The sequence below is a fragment of the Hemitrygon akajei genome, chromosome 16 (genome assembly GCF_048418815.1).
Source record: "Hemitrygon akajei chromosome 16, sHemAka1.3, whole genome shotgun sequence".
NCBI lineage: Eukaryota > Metazoa > Chordata > Chondrichthyes > Myliobatiformes > Dasyatidae > Hemitrygon > Hemitrygon akajei.
In genome coordinates, this window is record NC_133139.1 from 29,108,280 (window position 1) to 29,128,738 (window position 20,459).

The 20,459-nt window shown below is 46.2% G+C and overlaps 1 protein-coding gene across 1 annotated transcript in view; it reads right to left on the minus strand.

Moving 5' to 3' along the window:
• cilp2 (cartilage intermediate layer protein 2) overlaps positions 1-20,227 on the minus strand; it is a 50,245-nt gene extending 30,018 nt beyond the window's left edge. Inside the window, exons 1-4 of the mRNA XM_073068565.1 lie at positions 20,031-20,227; positions 16,394-16,486; positions 10,071-10,340; positions 9,195-9,377 (exon numbers count right to left, since the gene is read on the minus strand). Of these exons, the coding sequence (XP_072924666.1) occupies positions 9,195-9,377; positions 10,071-10,340; positions 16,394-16,486; positions 20,031-20,097 (613 nt within the window). The 5' untranslated portion in view covers positions 20,098-20,227. The remainder of the gene's footprint in view (positions 1-9,194; positions 9,378-10,070; positions 10,341-16,393; positions 16,487-20,030) is intronic.
• Between the last annotated feature and the right edge of the window lie 232 nt (positions 20,228-20,459).

The following is a 20,459-nucleotide window of genomic DNA, read 5'->3' on the forward strand; positions in this document are numbered from 1 at the left end:
CTTTCTCCAGTCTATCCCACTGTAACCCACACCCTTTATCCAGTCTATCCCACTGTAACCCACACCCTTTATCCAGTCTATCCCACTGTAACCCACACCCTTTATCCAGTCTATCCCACTGTAACCCACACCCTATATCCAGTCTATCCCACTGTAACCCACACCCTTTATCCAGTCTATCCTACTGTAACCCACACCCTATATCCAGTCTATCCCACTGTAACCCACACCCTTTATCCAGTCTATCCCACTGTAACCCACACCCTTTATCCAGTCTATCTCACTGTAACCCACACCCTTTATCCAGTCTATCCCACTGTAACCCACACTCTTTATCCAGTCTATCCCACTGTAACCCACACCCTTTATCCAGTCTATCCCACTGTAACCCACACCCTTTCTCCAGTCTATCCCACTGTAACCCACACCCTTTCTCCAGTCTATCCAACTGTAACCCACACCCTTTATCCAGTCTATCTCACTGTAACCCACACCCTTTATCCACTCTATCCCACTGTAACCCACACCCTTTATCCAGTCTATCCCACTGTAACCCACACCCTTTATCCAGTCTATCCCACTGTAACCCACACCCTTTATCCAGTCTATCCAACTGTAACCCACATCCTTTCTCCAGTCTATCCCACTGTAACCCACACCCTTTCTCCAGTCTATCCCACTGTAACCCACACCCTTAATCCAGTCTATCCCACTGTAACCCACACCCTTTATCCAGTCTACCCCACTGTAACCCACACCCTTTATCCAGTCTATCCCACTGTAACCCACACCCTATATCCAGTCAATCGCACTGTAACCCACACCCTTTATCCAGTCTATCCCACTGTAACCCACACCCTTTATCCAGTCTATCCCACTGTAACCCACACCCTTTATCCAGTCTATCCCACTGTAACCCACACCCTTTATCCAGTCTATCCCACTGTAACCCACACCCTTTCTCCAGTCTATCCCACTGTAACCCACACCCTTTCTCCAGTCTATCCCACTGTAACCCACACCCTTTCTCCAGTCTATCCAACTGTAACCCACACCCTTTATCCAGTCTATCTCACTGTAACCCACACCCTTTATCCAGTCTATCTCACTGTAACCCACACCCTTTATCCAGTCTATCCCACTGTAACCCACACCCTTTATCCACTCTATCCCACTGTAACCCACACCCTTTATCCAGTCTATCCCACTGTAACCCACACCCTTTATCCAGTCTATCCCACTGTAACCCACACCCTTTATCCAGTCTATCCCACTGCAACCCACACCCTTTATCCAGTCTATCTCACTGTAACCCACTCCCTTTATCCAGTCTATCCCACTGTAACCCACACCTTTATCCAGTCTATCCCACTGTAACCCACACCCTTTATCCAGTCTATCCCACTGTAACCCACACCCTTTATCCAGTCTATCCCTCTGTAACCCACACCCTTTATCCAGTCTATCCCACTGTAACCCACACCCTTTATCCAGTCATCTCACTGTAACCCACACCCTGTATCCAGTCTATCTCACTGTAACCCACACCCTTTATCCAATCTATCCCACTGTAACCCACATCCTTTCTCCAGTCTATCCCACTGTAACCCACACCCTTTATCCAGTCTATCCCACTGTAACCCACACCCTTTATCCAGTCTATCCCACTGTAACCCACACCCTTTATCCAGTCTATCCCACTGTAACCCACACCCTATATCCAGTCTATCGCACTGTAACCCACACCCTTTATCCAGTCTATCCCAGTGTAACCCACACCCTTTATCCAGTCTATCCCACTGTAACCCACACACTTTATCCAGTCTATCCCACTGTAACCCACACCCTTTATCCAGTCTATCCCACTGTAACCCACACCCTTTATCCAGTCTATCTCACTGTAACCCACACCCTTTATCCAGTCTATCCCACTGTAACCCACACCTTTATCCAGTCTATCCCACTGTAACCCACACCCTTTCTCCAGTCTATCCCACTGTAACCCACACCCTTTATCCACTCTATCCCACTGTAACCCACACCCTTTATCCAGTCTATCCCACTGTAACCCACATCCTTTCTTCAGTCTATCCCACTGTAACCGACACCCTTTATCCAGTCTATCCCACTGTAACCCACACACTTTATCCAGTCTATCTCTCTGTAACCCTCACCCTTTATCCAGTCTATCCCACTGTAACCCACACCCTTTATCCAGTCTATCTCACTGTAACCCACACCCTTTCTCCAGTCTATCCCACTGTAACCCACACCCTTTATCCAGTCTATCCCACTGTAACACACACCCTTTATCCAGTCTATCCCACTGTAACCCACACCCTTTATCCAGTCTATCTCACTGTAACCCACACCCTTTATCCAGTCTATCTCACTGTAACCCACACCTTTATCCAGTCTATCCCACTGTAACCCACACCCTTTCTCCAGTCTATCCCACTGTAACCCACACCCTTTATCCAGTCTATCCCACTGTAACCCACACCCTTTCTCCAGTCTATCCCACTGTAACCCACACCCTTTATCCAGTCTATCCCACTGTAACCCACACCCTTTCTCCAGTCTATCCCACTGTAACCCACACCCTTTCTCCAGTCTATCCCACTGTAACCCACACCCTTTATCCAGTCTATCCCACTGTAACCCACACCCTTTATCCAGTCTATCTCACTGTAACCCACACCCTTTCTCCAGTCTATCCCACTGTAACCCACATCCTTTATCCAGTCTATCCCACTGTAACCCACACCCTTTATCCAGTCTATCGCACTGTAACCCACACCCTTTATCCAGTCTATCTCACTGTAACCCACACCCTTTATCCAGTCTATCCCACTGTAACCCACACCCTATATCCAGTCTATCCCACTGTAACCCACACCCTTTATCCAGTCTATCTCACTGTAACCCACACCCTTTCTCCAGTCTATCCCACTGTAACCCACACCCTTTATCCAGTCTATCCCACTGTAACCCACACCCTTTATCCAGTCTATCCCACTGTAACCCACACCCTTTATCCAGTCTATCCCACTGTAACCCACACCCTATATCCAGTCTATCCCACTGTAACCCACACCCTTTATCCAGTCTATCCTACTGTAACCCACACCCTATATCCAGTCTATCCCACTGTAACCCACACCCTTTATCCAGTCTATCCCACTGTAACCCACACCCTTTATCCAGTCTATCCCACTGTAACCCACACCCTTTATCCAGTCTATCTCACTGTAACCCACACCCTTTCTCCAGTCTATCCCACTGTAACCCACACCCTTTATCCAGTCTATCCCACTGTAACCCACACCCTTTATCCAGTCTATCCCACTGTAACCCACACCCTATATCCAGTCTATCGCACTGTAACCCACACCCTTTATCCAGTCTATCCCAGTGTAACCCACACCCTTTATCCAGTCTATCCCACTGTAACCCACACACTTTATCCAGTCTATCCCACTGTAACCCACACCCTTTATCCAGTCTATCCCACTGTAACCCACACCCTTTATCCAGTCTATCTCACTGTAACCCACACCCTTTATCCAGTCTATCCCACTGTAACCCACACCTTTATCCAGTCTATCCCACTGTAACCCACACCCTTTCTCCAGTCTATCCCACTGTAACCCACACCCTTTATCCACTCTATCCCACTGTAACCCACACCCTTTATCCAGTCTATCCCACTGTAACCCACATCCTTTCTTCAGTCTATCCCACTGTAACCGACACCCTTTATCCAGTCTATCCCACTGTAACCCACACACTTTATCCAGTCTATCTCTCTGTAACCCTCACCCTTTATCCAGTCTATCCCACTGTAACCCACACCCTTTATCCAGTCTATCTCACTGTAACCCACACCCTTTCTCCAGTCTATCCCACTGTAACCCACACCCTTTATCCAGTCTATCCCACTGTAACACACACCCTTTATCCAGTCTATCCCACTGTAACCCACACCCTTTATCCAGTCTATCTCACTGTAACCCACACCCTTTATCCAGTCTATCTCACTGTAACCCACACCTTTATCCAGTCTATCCCACTGTAACCCACACCCTTTCTCCAGTCTATCCCACTGTAACCCACACCCTTTATCCAGTCTATCCCACTGTAACCCACACCCTTTCTCCAGTCTATCCCACTGTAACCCACACCCTTTATCCAGTCTATCCCACTGTAACCCACACCCTTTCTCCAGTCTATCCCACTGTAACCCACACCCTTTCTCCAGTCTATCCCACTGTAACCCACACCCTTTATCCAGTCTATCCCACTGTAACCCACACCCTTTATCCAGTCTATCTCACTGTAACCCACACCCTTTCTCCAGTCTATCCCACTGTAACCCACATCCTTTATCCAGTCTATCCCACTGTAACCCACACCCTTTATCCAGTCTATCGCACTGTAACCCACACCCTTTATCCAGTCTATCTCACTGTAACCCACACCCTTTATCCAGTCTATCCCACTGTAACCCACACCCTATATCCAGTCTATCCCACTGTAACCCACACCCTTTATCCAGTCTATCTCACTGTAACCCACACCCTTTCTCCAGTCTATCCCACTGTAACCCACACCCTTTATCCAGTCTATCCCACTGTAACCCACACCCTTTATCCAGTCTATCCCACTGTAAACCACACCCTTTATCCAGTCTATCCCACTGTAACCCACACCCTATATCCAGTCTATCCCACTGTAACCCACACCCTTTATCCAGTCTATCCTACTGTAACCCACACCCTATATCCAGTCTATCCCACTGTAACCCACACCCTTTATCCAGTCTATCCCACTGTAACCCACACCCTTTATCCAGTCTATCCCACTGTAACCCACACCCTTTATCCAGTCTATCTCACTGTAACCCACACCCTTTATCCAGTCTATCCCACTGTAACCCACACCCTTTCTCCAGTCTATCCCACTGTAACCCACACCCTTTATCCAGTCTATCCCACTGTAACCCACACCCTTTATCCAGTCTATCTCACTGTAACCCACACCCTTTATCCAGTCTATCCCACTGTAACCCACACCCTTTATCCAGTCTATCTCACTGTAACCCACACCCTTTATCCAGTCTATCCCACTGTAACCCACACTCTTTATCCAGTCTATCCCACTGTAACCCACACCCTTTATCCAGTCTATCCCACTGTAACCCACACCCTTTCTCCAGTCTATCCCACTGTAACCCACACCCTTTCTCCAGTCTATCCAACTGTAACCCACACCCTTTATCCAGTCTATCTCACTGTAACCCACACCCTTTATCCACTCTATCCCACTGTAACCCACACCCTTTATCCAGTCTATCCCACTGTAACCCACACCCTTTATCCAGTCTATCCCACTGTAACCCACACCCTTTATCCAGTCTATCTCACTGTAACCCACACACTTTATCTAGTCTATCCCACTGTAACCCACACCCTTTATCCAGTCTATCTCACTGTAACCCACACCCTTTATCCAGTCTATCCAACTGTAACCCACATCCTTTCTCCAGTCTATCCCACTGTAACCCACACCCTTTCTCCAGTCTATCCCACTGTAACCCACACCCTTAATCCAGTCTATCCCACTGTAACCCACACCCTTTATCCAGTCTACCCCACTGTAACCCACACCCTTTATCCAGTCTATCCCACTGTAACCCACACCCTATATCCAGTCAATCGCACTGTAACCCACACCCTTTATCCAGTCTATCCCACTGTAACCCACACCCTTTATCCAGTCTATCCCACTGTAACCCACACCCTTTATCCAGTCTATCCCACTGTAACCCACACCCTTTATCCAGTCTATCCCACTGTAACCCACACCTTTTATCCAGTCTATCCCACTGTAACCCACACCCTTTCTCCAGTCTATCCCACTGTAACCCACACCCTTTCTCCAGTCTATCCCACTGTAACCCACACCCTTTATCCAGTCTATCCCACTGTAACCCACACCCTTTATCCAGTCTATCCCACTGTAACCCACACCTTTTATCCAGTCTATCCCACTGTAACCCACACCCTTTATCCAGTCTATCCCACTGTAACCCACACCCTTTATCCAGTCTATCCCACTGTAACCCACACCCTTTATCCAGTCTATCCCACTGCAACCCACACCCTTTATCCAGTCTATCTCACTGTAACCCACTCCCTTTATCCAGTCTATCCCACTGTAACCCACACCTTTATCCAGTCTATCCCACTGTAACCCACACCCTTTATCCAGTCTATCCCACTGTAACCCACACCCTTTATCCAGTCTATCCCTCTGTAACCCACACCCTTTATCCAGTCTATCCCACTGTAACCCACACCCTTTATCCAGTCATCTCACTGTAACCCACACCCTGTATCCAGTCTATCTCACTGTAACCCACACCCTTTATCCAATCTATCCCACTGTAACCCACATCCTTTCTCCAGTCTATCCCACTGTAACCCACACCCTTTATCCAGTCTATCCCACTGTAACCCACACCCTTTATCCAGTCTATCCCACTGTAACCCACACCCTTTATCCAGTCTATCCCACTGTAACCCACACCCTATATCCAGTCTATCGCACTGTAACCCACACCCTTTATCCAGTCTATCCCAGTGTAACCCACACCCTTTATCCAGTCTATCCCACTGTAACCCACACACTTTATCCAGTCTATCCCACTGTAACCCACACCCTTTATCCAGTCTATCCCACTGTAACCCACACCCTTTATCCAGTCTATCTCACTGTAACCCACACCCTTTATCCAGTCTATCCCACTGTAACCCACACCTTTATCCAGTCTATCCCACTGTAACCCACACCCTTTCTCCAGTCTATCCCACTGTAACCCACACCCTTTATCCACTCTATCCCACTGTAACCCACACCCTTTATCCAGTCTATCCCACTGTAACCCACATCCTTTCTTCAGTCTATCCCACTGTAACCGACACCCTTTATCCAGTCTATCCCACTGTAACCCACACACTTTATCCAGTCTATCTCTCTGTAACCCTCACCCTTTATCCAGTCTATCCCACTGTAACCCACACCCTTTATCCAGTCTATCTCATGTAACCCACACCCTTTATTCAGTCTATCTCACTGTAACCCACACCCTTTCTCCAGTCTATCCCACTGTAACCCACACCCTTTATCCAGTCTATCTCACTGTAACCCACACCCTTTCTCCAGTCTATCCCACTGTAACCCACACCCTTTATCCAGTCTATCCCACTGTAACCCACACCCTTTATCCAGTCTATCCCACTGTAACCCACACCCTTTCTCCAGTCTATCCCACTGTAACCCACACCCTTTCTCCAGTCTATCCCACTGTAACCCACACCCTTTATCCAGTCTATCCCACTGTAACCCACACCCTTTCTCCAGTCTATCCCACTGTAACCCACACCCTTTATCCAGTCTATCTCTCTGTAACCCACACCCTTTATCCAGTCTATCTCTCTGTAACCCACACCCTTTATCCAGTCTATCCCACTGTAACCCACACCCTTTATCCAGTCTATCCCACTGCAACCCACACCCTTTATCCAGTCTATCCCACTGTAACCCACACTCTTTATCCAGTCTATCTCTCTGTAACCCACACCCTTTATCCAGTCTATCCCACTGTAACCCACATCCTTTCTCCAGTCTATCCCACTGAAACCCACACCCTTTCTCCAGTCTATCCCACTGTAACCCACACCCTTTATCCAGTCTATCCCACTGTAACCCACACCCTTTCTCCAGTCTATCCCACTGTAACCCACACCCTTTATCCAGTCTATCTCTCTGTAACCCACACCCTTTATCCAGTCTATCTCTCTGTAACCCACACCCTTTATCCAGTCTATCCCACTGTAACCCACACCCTTTATCCAGTCTATCCCACTGTAACCCACACCCTTTATCCAGTCTATCCCACTGTAACCCACACCCTTTATCCAGTCTATCCCACTGTAACCCACACCCTTTCTCCAGTCTATCCCACTGTAACCCACACCCTTTATCCAGTCTATCTCACTGTAACCCACACCCTTTATCCAGTCTATCCCACTGTAACCCACACCCTTTATCCAGTCTATCCCACTGTAACCCACACCCTTTATCCAGTCTATCCCACTGTAACCCACACCCTTTATCCAGTCTATCTCACTGTAACCCACACCCTTTATCCAGTCTATCTCACTGTAACCCACACCCTTTATCCAGTCTATCTCATGTAACCCACACCCTATATCCAGTCTATCTCACTGTAACCCACACCCTTTATCCAGTCTATCCCACTGTAACCCACACCCTTTATCCAGTCTATCTCACTGTAATCCACACCCTTTATCCAGTCTATCCCACTGTAACCCACACCCTGTATCCAGTCTATCTCACTGTAACCCACACCCTTTCTCCAGTCTATCCCACTGTAACCCACACCCTTTATCCAGTCTATCCCACTGTAACCCACACCCTATATCCAGTCTATCTCTCTGTAACCCACATCCTTTTCACAACCTCGCATGATCTGTCCAGATTCCACTCAAAGCAAGTATTTTTCACCCTATCTCAGTGTTTTACAATAATAATAATCCATAAATACTAAATGATAAATTTCTGATTGTGTTTGAATCTCTGGAATTTCTTGTGATGAGAGACCTGGATGGGGATGGTGAGGACCCAAGTGTTGGAGTCTCCAAGACTCAAATCGAGACTCGATACGACACAGACGAGAACAGGTTCCAAACTAGACACTAGATGGCATCCAAAGTTGAGCTGACAATTGAACCCCGTACCTCAGTTCAGGTGCTTTTTAAATATTAAAATCTTGATGTCAAAACATGGCTGCTGATAGCGGGGCGGGAACGAACCTTTAAAGGGGCTCCGCCAGCTCTCCGTAGTCCGGAGAGTCGATGCATCTAAACTCCGAAAGCTGGCACAGTCGGGTGCCTATTGTAACAATACCTACCCCAGAGGGTTGTGGAGGCTAGATCAAAGCAGTTATTTAGAGAGACCGGGGGTAACTTTTTGAAAGATGAGGGCTATGTGGAACTGGCAAAGAGGAAATGGTATTTGGTGCGGAGCAGCAGTGATCATATTGAACGGCAGGGCAGCTCCCCCCCCCCCCCCCACAAACTTCTGTTTTCTAGTGTGTTTGCTCTCACCTTGACATGGGGGCATGTTGCATTCTCGATGCTCGATGGCTTTTCCCTGGCACCTCGGAAGTGTGAGATACCGAAAGCGCACGTTATCCGTACAAGTCCGCTGCCGAGCTTGGACTCCCGGTCCTCCACAGGCTGTGGCCGTACACGGACTCCACTCTGACCACTGTGACCAGCGGGTGTGGACTGCAGATGGAGCAGACAGAGAGAATCTGAGTGCAGAGACCACGATCACATGTCGCAATGTGCTCTATTAGTTCAACGCGACCACCCCAGAACAACAATGTATATCAGTCCTGCTGAAGGGTCTCGGCCCGAAATGTTTACTCTTCTTCATAGATGCTGCCTGGCCTGCTGAGTTCCTCCAGCATTTTGTGTGTGTGTTGTTAATTTATATTTGTGTGGCTCCTTTTAGTATAGCAGAAATATTCACAAAGTGAGGGGGGGGGGGGTATCAGAAAAGTATATTCATGCCCCCAACAAGTTTTTAGCATAGTTGAGCAAATGTCAAAAAAAAAGTTTTAAACAAAGTCTTGGAGGAGGAGAAGGAGCAGGGAATTTTTGAGAGAGAATGAAGGGTGGGAGTGGGGGAGGTGGGGGTTTGGGGAGGGAGGAACGGGGTAGGGTCTTTGGAGTGACGAAAGCAGATGAGAGTGGAGAGGGAGGTTGGGGAATATGAGTGGGGTGGGGGTGAGGGCTTGTGAGAAGTGTGGTGGAGATTTTGGGTGTGGAGGGTGTCAGAGGGTTGGCGTGGGAGTGAGTGAGTGGGCTTGTTGGCAGAATGGGGCTGGCGTGGCTCTGTTCACAAACAGCTGGAGAGAAGAAGCCCGCGGAGCAAGAGCCAACCCCAGCAGGGTCAGAAAGAGAAAGACAGCCTACCTAGAGGGCACTTGAATCGAATGTGGTAGTTGGAGCAAACCCTGCCCTGTGGCTGCTCCTTGTTCACACACCAGAAGCCCTTGTCGGGGCTGTAATGGACCACCTCCCCGGTCTGGTCCGCCTTCACCCAGTCGGTGGTGCGTGCCTCGATGGATGTGGGCCGCACGCACACGCGCTCCCGGTAGTAGAAGCGGATCGCTTCCAGCCGCTCGAAGTCTCCATGCCCACCGGGATGGTCGATGTTGAACCAGGAGGTCCACTCCGTCACATCTGGGAGCAACAAATCATGAACATCAAACAAACAGCTTGAATTTGTCTTACTCCTATTGGATGGTAGAGGCGTCTAAAACTAGGTTTAAGGCAAGGTGAGAGGATCTGGGGAGGGAACTTTGCCGGTGGTTGGATCTGGAACACTCTGTTGGGTGGTGGGATAGGAGACAAAGAGTCTTATTACATTTAAGAAACATCAGGACAAGGGAAACACAGGGGAAAGCAGAGGCTGGAACTTGGAGTAACATACATGATGCTGGAGAACCTGGGGGGGGGGGGGGCAACATTAGTGTAGGGAAATGCACAGTAGACATTTCCAATTGAGACCCTTCATCTGGACATCTAGTCAACCGTCCATTTCTAGCCACAGATGCTGCCTGACCTGCTGAGTTTTTCCAGCATAGCTTGTTGATCCCTACAAGGGAATCGGCTGCTCTAAGTCTGGTATTATATAACAATATAGGGTAAATCTTCAGGAATGTCAAAAACGTAGAGTTGCCAGCAAAGTTGCCAAAAGTTGAGGTAAGGCAACATGAGTGGAAAAAAATAGCTAATGCCTTATCCCTTCTGCCTTTTCTGTCCATTTAAAATCTTGTAACAATGTGGATTGGGAGTGCCTAACTAACAGAAATAAATGGATTATTTTCAGATTGGCCAAGTTTGGAAGGAATTTGTGTTGGGGCCTCAACAAATTATTAACTGTATTAATAAGTTGGACGAAGGAGCCACGTAGACAAACTTGCAGAAAAGTTGTGAGGAGGACACAAAAGAGCCTGTGTAGGGATATGGATAGGTTATGTGAGTGATATCACGCTGGCATTTGGAAGGTAGCGTGGGGAAATATGAGATCCACTTTGGAAGGAAAAAGCGAGAAACCAAATTATCATTTAAATGGAGCGAGATGACAAAATGTTGTAGCCAAAGGTAATTAGAGATTCTGATACGTGAGGCACAAAAGTTTACATTCAAATACATACATCAAGTCTTTAGGAAGGCTATGGAGTGTTGATCTTTATTTCAAGGGACATGTGTATTAAAGAAGGAAAGTTTCAATGCAACATTGCAGGGTGCTGGTGATGCTGCGGTTTGAGAACTGCGTACCACTGCTCACGTTTAAAGAATGCATTCTTGCATCGCAGGTACTGCAGAAAAAATGAAGAGATTAACATACGGAGAAAGATTGAGAAGGTGATCTTATTGAAGCGTATGAGATTCAAAGAAGGTAGAAAGAGTTGTTGCTAAGAGGAGGTTTCTCACAGTGGGATTCCTAAGACAGCATGCTTCCAGATGAGACAATCGACCATTTAAGGTGGAGACAAGAAGATTTCTTTTCTCATGGTTGTAATTCTTTGGAACTCCCCCACCACAGGAAGCAGGGAAGGCGAAGTCACTGAATATAACCAAAATAGAGATTTTAAACATTAGCTTCATTTGTCACACGTGCATCGAAACATCCAGTGATGTTTTGCGTCAATGACCAACACAGTCCGCGATTGTACTTGGGGCAGCCCACAAGCATCGCCATGTTTCCAGCACCAACGTAGCATGCCCTCAACTCACAAACCTTAACCTGTGCATCTTTTGGACTGTGGGAGGAAACTGGAGCATCCAGAGGAAATCCATGCAGTCACAGGGAGAACATACAAACCTGTCACAGGTAGAAGTGGGAATTGAACCCCCTATCGGTGATTGCTGGTGCTGTAACCATTACACTGCCGTGCCCTCCTATTAGCAAACATTTAAATTACAAAGGGTATGGGAAGAGAATGGGAAATCGGTGTTGTGCCTCAGATTGGATCAGCCATCAGCCATGGTTTTACTAAATGTTAGAGTAGGTTTGAGGGACCAAATAGCCTGCTTCTTCTCCTCTTTCTCATGTGTACCTTGGTCACCCATCTCCCCTCCACCAACTCTGCCAAAACAAGTGGGACATTACTGTATGCATTTGACAAAACGCAAAGTTAGAGGAGTGGAATTAATCGAAGAATTCACTCCAAGAGCAGTGAAGATACAAATGGCCAAGGAGCCTCCCAGACAGAGTTTCTTTGAATGACATTGGTTGGGCTTGGAGTATTGTCTTCAGTTCTGGTGCTGTACTTTTGAAAAAAATGTGGTTATGCTGAACAGAATGGAAAGATTCACCGGCATATTGCCTGGTCTGGAGGACATTATTCATAGGGAGATTGGATGGGGTGGGATTGTTTTCCAGAGAGAAGGGGACTGGGGTATGATTGTGTAGATGTAGATAAAAGTATTATAGATATGGCAGATAGAATATTCTACCCATTATAGGGGTATTAAAAACAACAGAGGATTGAGGGGAAAGTTTTTTTGTTACACCCTGTCAGTGGAACTTGCTGCTAGAGAAGGTGGTAGCATCAGATTCAGTCACCTTGTCTACGAGACATTTAAACAGGCACTTAAATTGGCAAGCCTTAGAAGGATATGGGCCGAATGCAGGCCAATTGGTTAGTGTAGATGGCAGAAGGGTTGGCACGGACATGATGGGCTGAAAAACCTTTTCCAGTGCTGTAGAGCCCTTTGTGACTTTGGATCATGTTGGGAAGGAGGAAGAAATGGTGGGGAGGAACCAAGTTAGAATTTCTCAGTTCTGGTAGAATATTGGGTTGTGATGGGCCTAGATGGAGGATGCACACAGCGACAGGTGACCAGCTGAAATCCACAAAGAGCCCAAAATTGATAAAATCAAACAAGAAGATATGGCAATCGCTGATCAAGCCCTTTCAAGGGGTTACTTGGCCGTGAAGGCACGCTGTTCCTTTAAATGAGTCGGTGACAAGCTCAGTGACCTGGTTACTTGCGGATGGTTGACCGAATGGTTGCATTAGGTGGGCTGTCAATCACGGCCACCTCCCAGGCACACAGTGTGTTTTCTTGCTCACGCTGCAGGACTGCCATTCAAAGCCACTGGATTTCCCAGGGAGCTTTGGTCATTGATCACAATTTTCTGATCAGCACCATACTTAGCATCAAAACGGCCACATCCAGCCGTCACCTCTTCTCTGAGTCAGCGGCCTCTGAGACCAGGCCCACTTGAGAGACTAGAGCACAAAAAAAAATACAAGCGCCACTCCTGTCTCACAGGAGGAACTCCGTACGGTCAGAGGGGCAGAGCCGAGAATCACAGTATTGTCCGAGAGGCAGTGAAGAGGGAAGGGCAGTCCTGGAAAGGTTGTCTGCACAAACACTGCAGTTTGGGAGGGGCTGTGCCAGGGAGGGGTAGTGCAGCAGGAACTAGGGGCTGTGCCCAGGGTCACAGTATTGTTGGAGGAGCAGTACCAGATGAGCTCTGCACTGGAGGTGGGGTTAGTGCCGAGGGATTGCTGCACTCTCAGGGGTTAGTCCAAGGGAACACTGCAGTGCCACACTGTCAAAGGGGGCAGCCCCAAGGAAATGCTGCACAGCCTAAAAAGGCAAGGCCAAGGGAATGCCACTCTGTTAGGAGGGCACTTGCTGTCGCTGGTGGAGGATTAGTGATATTGAGGGAATGCCCCTCCCTCCGAGGGTCAGGGACAAGGGTATGCTGCATTGTGGAAAACCGGTAGGGCTGAAGGAGCACCAAAACTATGGGAAGAGCCATGCTGTGGGTTTAAGATACCTGAGGAATGGAATTCAAGGCTATCACACATTCCCTTTGTCTACTGAAACTTAGTAGAGTGTTAGAATCCTAATGAGCAATCTCATCAGCTAAACAAAGGAGAAAATGTTGGAAGTGCTGAACTCTGCAGTCAGTGGAGAGAGAAAAACAGAGTTCACATTTCGAGTTCAAAAACCAAACTACTTGGAGGATCTGATGGTTCACACAGCATCCATGGAGGGAAATGGGCAGTTGGCATTTCAGGCTGAGGCCCTCAATCCAAACTGTAAGTGAAGATGAAGGAACTGGATTGCAGACCAGAATGAGGGTGTTACGATAGGCTCTGGCTGTATTGGAACCTAGGTGCAGAGCAAAGTCTGACTCTGATGTAGAGGCGGCAGTAAGAGTTGATTCATAATAATCGCAGAAGAACATCGGTGGCTCGGTCGAGTGACACCGCGAGATGTAGCATTCTGAAAACTAGGAGCCCGCGATTAGACCTAATCAGGCATCCACTTGTAAGGGGTTTCTTCTTTTATGTTACTGCTAAGGCTAATAAAATGGCTTCTTTGGTATGTTAACTGCTGAGAAAGTACTTCTCTCTCGCAGCTTGTTTGGGTTATAATTACTGATAGAGAGAATTGTATTCATTTGCTAACCAATTGGGATAGATGTTATTCTTTCTTGTGTGTCTGTAAGCTATTGTTTTCGCGGGCTTTGGGGAGAAGGCGCAATGGGGACCAAGAGAGGAGACGCAACGCTGTAAGCTGGGCAACGGAACGGGCCCCGAGTGGGAGTCCGAGGCCCAGGGTCTTCAGCGAGGGGAGGAGACACGGGCAGAATCGAGTAGAGCTTTAGGTTGATCACCGAGGGCGGTCCCTTTCGTGAGTTGGCGGAGTTCGGAGGACATCGACTGGAGGAAGGGGGACCTGGTTCTGCAAGAGCTCCAACGATGTGTGCACAAACTGGTTAATAATGGCGCCTTTTTCTCTTTGTTAACAGTTCTTATGTTGTTCCTTTACTGTCTACATAGTCAGAGTTATAAAGTGAAATCATTTAACTCTCATATGGTGTACTGTCTGTTATTTGGCGTGTTGGGGACATCACACAGCATCTACACAAACTTGATTACTCAGTTTTCTGGGGCCAAAGGCTGCTCCCACTAGACGGAGCCTGAGGCTTACCGGGGGCTACACGCTTAAATAATACAAGTAACATGGAATCCCTGAGCCCGTCAAAATAAACTGAACAAGCTTAAACAAAAGGTACCAGGAGACCGCATTACAGAGCGAGTAGCTCAAGGAAAACGCAGGGAACTCTGAACTATCAGTAACTGTCATTAAACAACAATTAACCAATTCAGGTGCTCCAAAAGCCTCAGAGCCCAATGCTCTCTGGTACCCTGTACAGGCCTGAAGAACTCAGTAGAGGACCCTCCTCACCTGACGGCCCAGGGACACCTGAAAACTCAGGATCCAGGGACAACTTGAGAGACGTGGGGAACTCGAGAGGGAGACCTGAGAGACACAGGACCCTGAAACTGGGATCTCAGGCACTTGTGAATTGAAAGGCTTGGAACGGAGAACTGGAACCGGAAAAACTCAGAAAGTAAAGTAGAGAAGTTCAGAACATAAACTCAGGACATGCACTGAGAATAGACGGCACACCCTCCTGCAGCTATCGATGTCAAAACACCACTGTTCAACCTCCACTGGGTCCATTACTTGGCATGGTCCTTCTGTCACAGTGTGTGCTGACAATATCAGAACCCACAGACTCTGGTGTAAAGACTGCGAGAAGGGCGTATTCATAAAAACTCCAAAACAACATCAGTGGCTCGGCCAAGCAACACTGCAAGAAGTAGCATTCTCAAAACTAGGACCCCACGATTAGGACCAATCAGGCATCTGCTTAAATAATGCAAGTCACATTGAATCCTTAAGCCTATCAAAATAAACTTAAGAAGCTTAAATACAGGTCACCCAGGAGACCGTATTACAAAGAGCGAGTCACTCAAGGAAAACTCAAGGAACTCTTAAATATTAATGACTGTCCATAAACGACAATTAATCAGTTCAGATGCTCTAAAGCCGTGGAGCCCAATGCTCTCTGGCGCCCCACACAGGCCTGAAGAATTCATTACAGAGGAGCTCAACCTAAATCACCTCATTTCTCTACACAGATTTTATGGGACTCCCTGAATTCCTCCAGCAGCAAGGGTTTTGTTCCAGATTCCAGCATCCACTTCATGTTCCATACTGATAACTGCTCATTAGAATGGCCTTGCTGAATAAAAATGAGGGGTGACCTCGTTGAAACCTATCGAATAGGGTGGCTATGGAGAGGATGTTTCTTTTGATGGGAGAGTCTAGGACTAGTGGACACTGCGTTTTCTGTTTTGTCTCAGATTTACATCATCTGCAGTATTTTATTCTCATTTTACTGTTCTGTTTACCTGAACGCAGTTTCTGTACCTCGTTGTTACTCAGTTTCTGATTCCTCCGATTCTGTTTCGATTTCTGGAGTCTGGGCTGGCTCTCTTTGGCAGCTGTGGAAAGTATGAATGGAAACAAACCATTTAAAAAGAACAGATTTTAAAAACATATAAAATGCTTGAGGAACTCAGCAGGTGGATTCATCTATAGAAGGGAATAAACAGCCAACATATCAAGCCAAGATCCTTCATCAGAAAAATGCAGGAAATATTTGTGTCTTGATGAAACAATCATCGACTGTTCATTCCCTCCATAAGAAAACCTGACCTACTGAATTCCTCCAGCACTTTGTGTATATTACTCTGTATTTCCTGTATCTGCAGAATCTCTTGTGTTATATGGTTATATAGGACATCAGTTGAGAGTTAAGGGGCAAAAGTTTAGGGGTAACACGAGGGGGAACTTCTTTACTCAGAGAGTGGTAGATGTGTGGAACAAGCTTCCAGTAGAAGTGGTAGAGGCAGGTTCGATTTTGTCATTTAATAAAAAAAATTGGATAGGTATATGGACAGGAAAGGAATGGAGGGTTATGGGCTGAATGCAGGTAGGTAGGGCTAGGTGTGACTAAGCATTCGGCACGGACTAGAAGGGCCGAAATGGCCTGTTTCCGTGCTGTAATTGTTATATGGTTATAGTTTTGAAAAAACTTGTCTTAACAGTAACACTCACCTGACAGTCAACATCAGACCCAAAATAAATATTGGGAGCAGGAGTGACGAGGAATGGAGATAGATTTCCAAATCTCTCTGCTATCAATTAGGCAAGAAATTGTTTGAAAGCATTGTTCAAAATTTCAAACAGGATCATTTAAACTTTGGGAGATATCAATACACTCACACACGTACATTTCCAAACAAAACAGAGGGAGCTTTTCTTAATATCTGCTCTGTACTGTCCTTTCTTCAGTGGTGTTTAACGGGACAACAAATCTTTCCTCCGCTTTAACCTTTGCTGTCCCTGCCCTGGATGGGGCAATGAAAAGGGGGCTTTCCAGTGTGCCTAATCCATTTGGCCCCTGTGCTGGGAGTGTTTGCTGAGGCTGTGTGGAGGAGCCTCTTCTCTGTATCTAATCAGTGCTATTCCCGTCACAATTTTTAATAGCGTGGACAGTGAGAGAAAATAGAGCAACAGTAATTTCAGCCGTTCTTGGTATCATTTTACGAGAAGCGGCACATTAAAGGCAGCGTGGTTGTTTATTATGAAGAAATATTTAAACAGTTAGACTATTTAGACCATTAACTCACCCAGCCCATGTCTCTTCTCTTCAGTCTGTCTTTTGTACTTTCCCTGCCATCCTGCAGATTTCCCTTTATGAATATTACCTAATTCTTTTTGAATGCATAGCTTCTGGAAATGCTTCCAGTAAATGAACTATTCCTTTCTAAACCGATTTAAAGCTGTTTTGTTGTCTGCAATGTGCGTAGGTCGTCCTGACGCTGTGAAGGCTTCTATAGAAATGTGCAAGTCGTGAGTGATGTTGGGGAAGGTTGGAAGGATAAGCTGAGATGATCGTGGGTCTCATGAAACATGAACTTTCTTTCTCTGTTCTCTCAGTTTCAACCTCAACACCTCTGGAACGATGGGCTGGATGGCCTTCTGTATCATAAGCTTGGTTATGACAGTTCTATTCAAGTCCACAAGAGGAGCCTGTTATCCAGGTGATGTTCTTGGAACAATGCCGCGGAAGCACTGAGCTCGGGGGAATTGTGTCTTTCAAATGAAACGGGTCAAGACTCTTGTCCTCTCTTAGGTGGATACAAGAATCAAATTGCTTCACTCAGAGAGTGGAGGATTTCTCATCAATTCAGCTTGACTTATTTCTTTCATTTTAACATCATAGATTTAGGGGATTAGATCATTAAGTATTACTGCTTGTGGGATCTTGCCATGCACAAATTGACAGCAACGTTTCCTATATCACACCCCAGTTTTACCTTGGTTGTAACAGAGTATCTATCTGGTTGTATCACTTGGTGCTCATAATTCATCAGTTAAGCTTGTTGTGTATTTAATATTTCAATAATATTTGTGTAAACTTGTATATATATTGGTTGGTTAAGCTTTCTTGTTCATTTAAGTGATTAATTACGGGTTATATATAAAAATGTGTTAAATGCATGTGTCATCAGACTACTGTGTGATAGGCATGCGCCTCATTAAAAGTAAACTCGAAGTTAGACCTGCATTTTGGACTCCCGTGTGTTCCTTTGAATTAGTTTAATGCTTTGAAGTCATGACAAAGCTCTTTCCCTCTGTAGGTACAGACAAGTCCCTATTTTGCCCTTGCTATTGTCTTCTTGACACATGTAAGCAAGGGGATCAGAGGTCAGTGTCCAATTCTGACACATCTGTTCATTTCTTCTGCAGGGCCCTGGACAGAGCAAGTGACGTTCTCACCCACACTGTTAGTTTAGCCCCCAGTGGATGAGAAAGACTGGTCCTTGGAAGGGATGAGTGAAGGGAGACGTGTGCAATAGGGGAGAGTGGAGATTGTTGTTTGGTATAATTCTGAGAAAATTTATCCCACCATCTCCTTCAGCTTAGCTGGGAACATCGATTTATGTTGGTTACCCAAGAGATGCTCAAATGCACTGTTCATTTTGCCTCACATCCCGTAGAGAGTCAAGAGCTACATCACATATCAACAAGAATCTCCTCACGGTCCTGATTGTCCCAGATGCTGATATATTATTCTGTTGTTTATCATGTTAAAAGCAGCTAAACATGGCACAGCTCAGACACTGAATATGGGAGTTCCCCACTTAATTCCCCCAGCTATTTCACCCCAAATTTGTAACAACTGTCCGAACTGTTAGTCAGAGAAGATACCAATGTTAGCACCAAAAGCTCGAATTCCACATGTGGTGTTCAGTCCCTGATAAAGAGACCTCAAAAAGCCCGGAAGCCATCAGAACACTTTTGAAGTGTTGTTATAATTTTAAATAGAAAGCATTTCAGCAAATGTGCATAGCGAGAATGCCACAAAGAGCACTGTGATGACTACCAAATAATCTGTTTTAGAAATGTCGATTGAGGACTAGGATTTGAGCTTAGGACACCAGGAAGAACTCTACCTCTCTTGTTCAGAATCGAAAACTGTGATCACTTATGTTCATCTGAGAGAGAAATCCTGAGAGCTTCCACCTGGATTGTGTGTTCAAATCTGCGGAATAGTTTCAACCAATGATCTTCAGGCTCAGAAAATAATCCACCGATCAAGAACAGACATTAAGTTAATGTGTCCGTGCCATCACATAGAACCCACAAATTTAATAAGCTCAGATTTTCAAAAGTCCACACAAGAATTAAGTACGGTCAGGGGGAAAATGTACGTCCTCAAGAAGGAATAATTTCAGAAAAAGTAATAAAGGGAACAAGATGTAGAAGAGGTGAGTGAAATCATTGTCACTTGAAAGCAGATGAAGGCTCAGATCTAACAATCAAGAGTCAATTGATTAATTTTCTTTCAAAACTTTGCAAAAACACCAGACAATTAGTCAAATATTATTACAGACTCCTATAAAGGAAAGTCCAGTTGAAAACAATATTCAGGAAAATAGGGACCTTTCATATTTATACTATTGAAAAGTGTCTTACCTTGAGCTGAAATGTACTGTTGCAAGACAAGAAAGATGAGGAAAATCCAGGCTGCTGATCCCTCCATCTCCTTCTCCACTAAACGTGGAAGTCGCTGCCTCTTAGGAAGACCTCAAGTTGTTTTATTTAAATATAAAAATACAGTGGAGTCTTTGTAAAGTACTTGTCAGGTCTGTAGGTCAGTGGAAGGTAATGCAGTGCTGAGGCTGTGGAGAGCAGAGACTGTGGGCTGTGACAGCTCACTTGCCCTTATATATGTTACTGGGTCAACCCCGTTTGATTGGTCTAAGGTTGCAGTCCACATTCCTTACCCTGAGCTTTCTGTGATAGGTGATGTAAGGAAGGGGGTGTGGGGGGAAGTGGGTGAGGACGTGATTTGAAAGAGAAATAAACTAAGTGAATTCCCACTTACGTTCTTTTGCAAATATA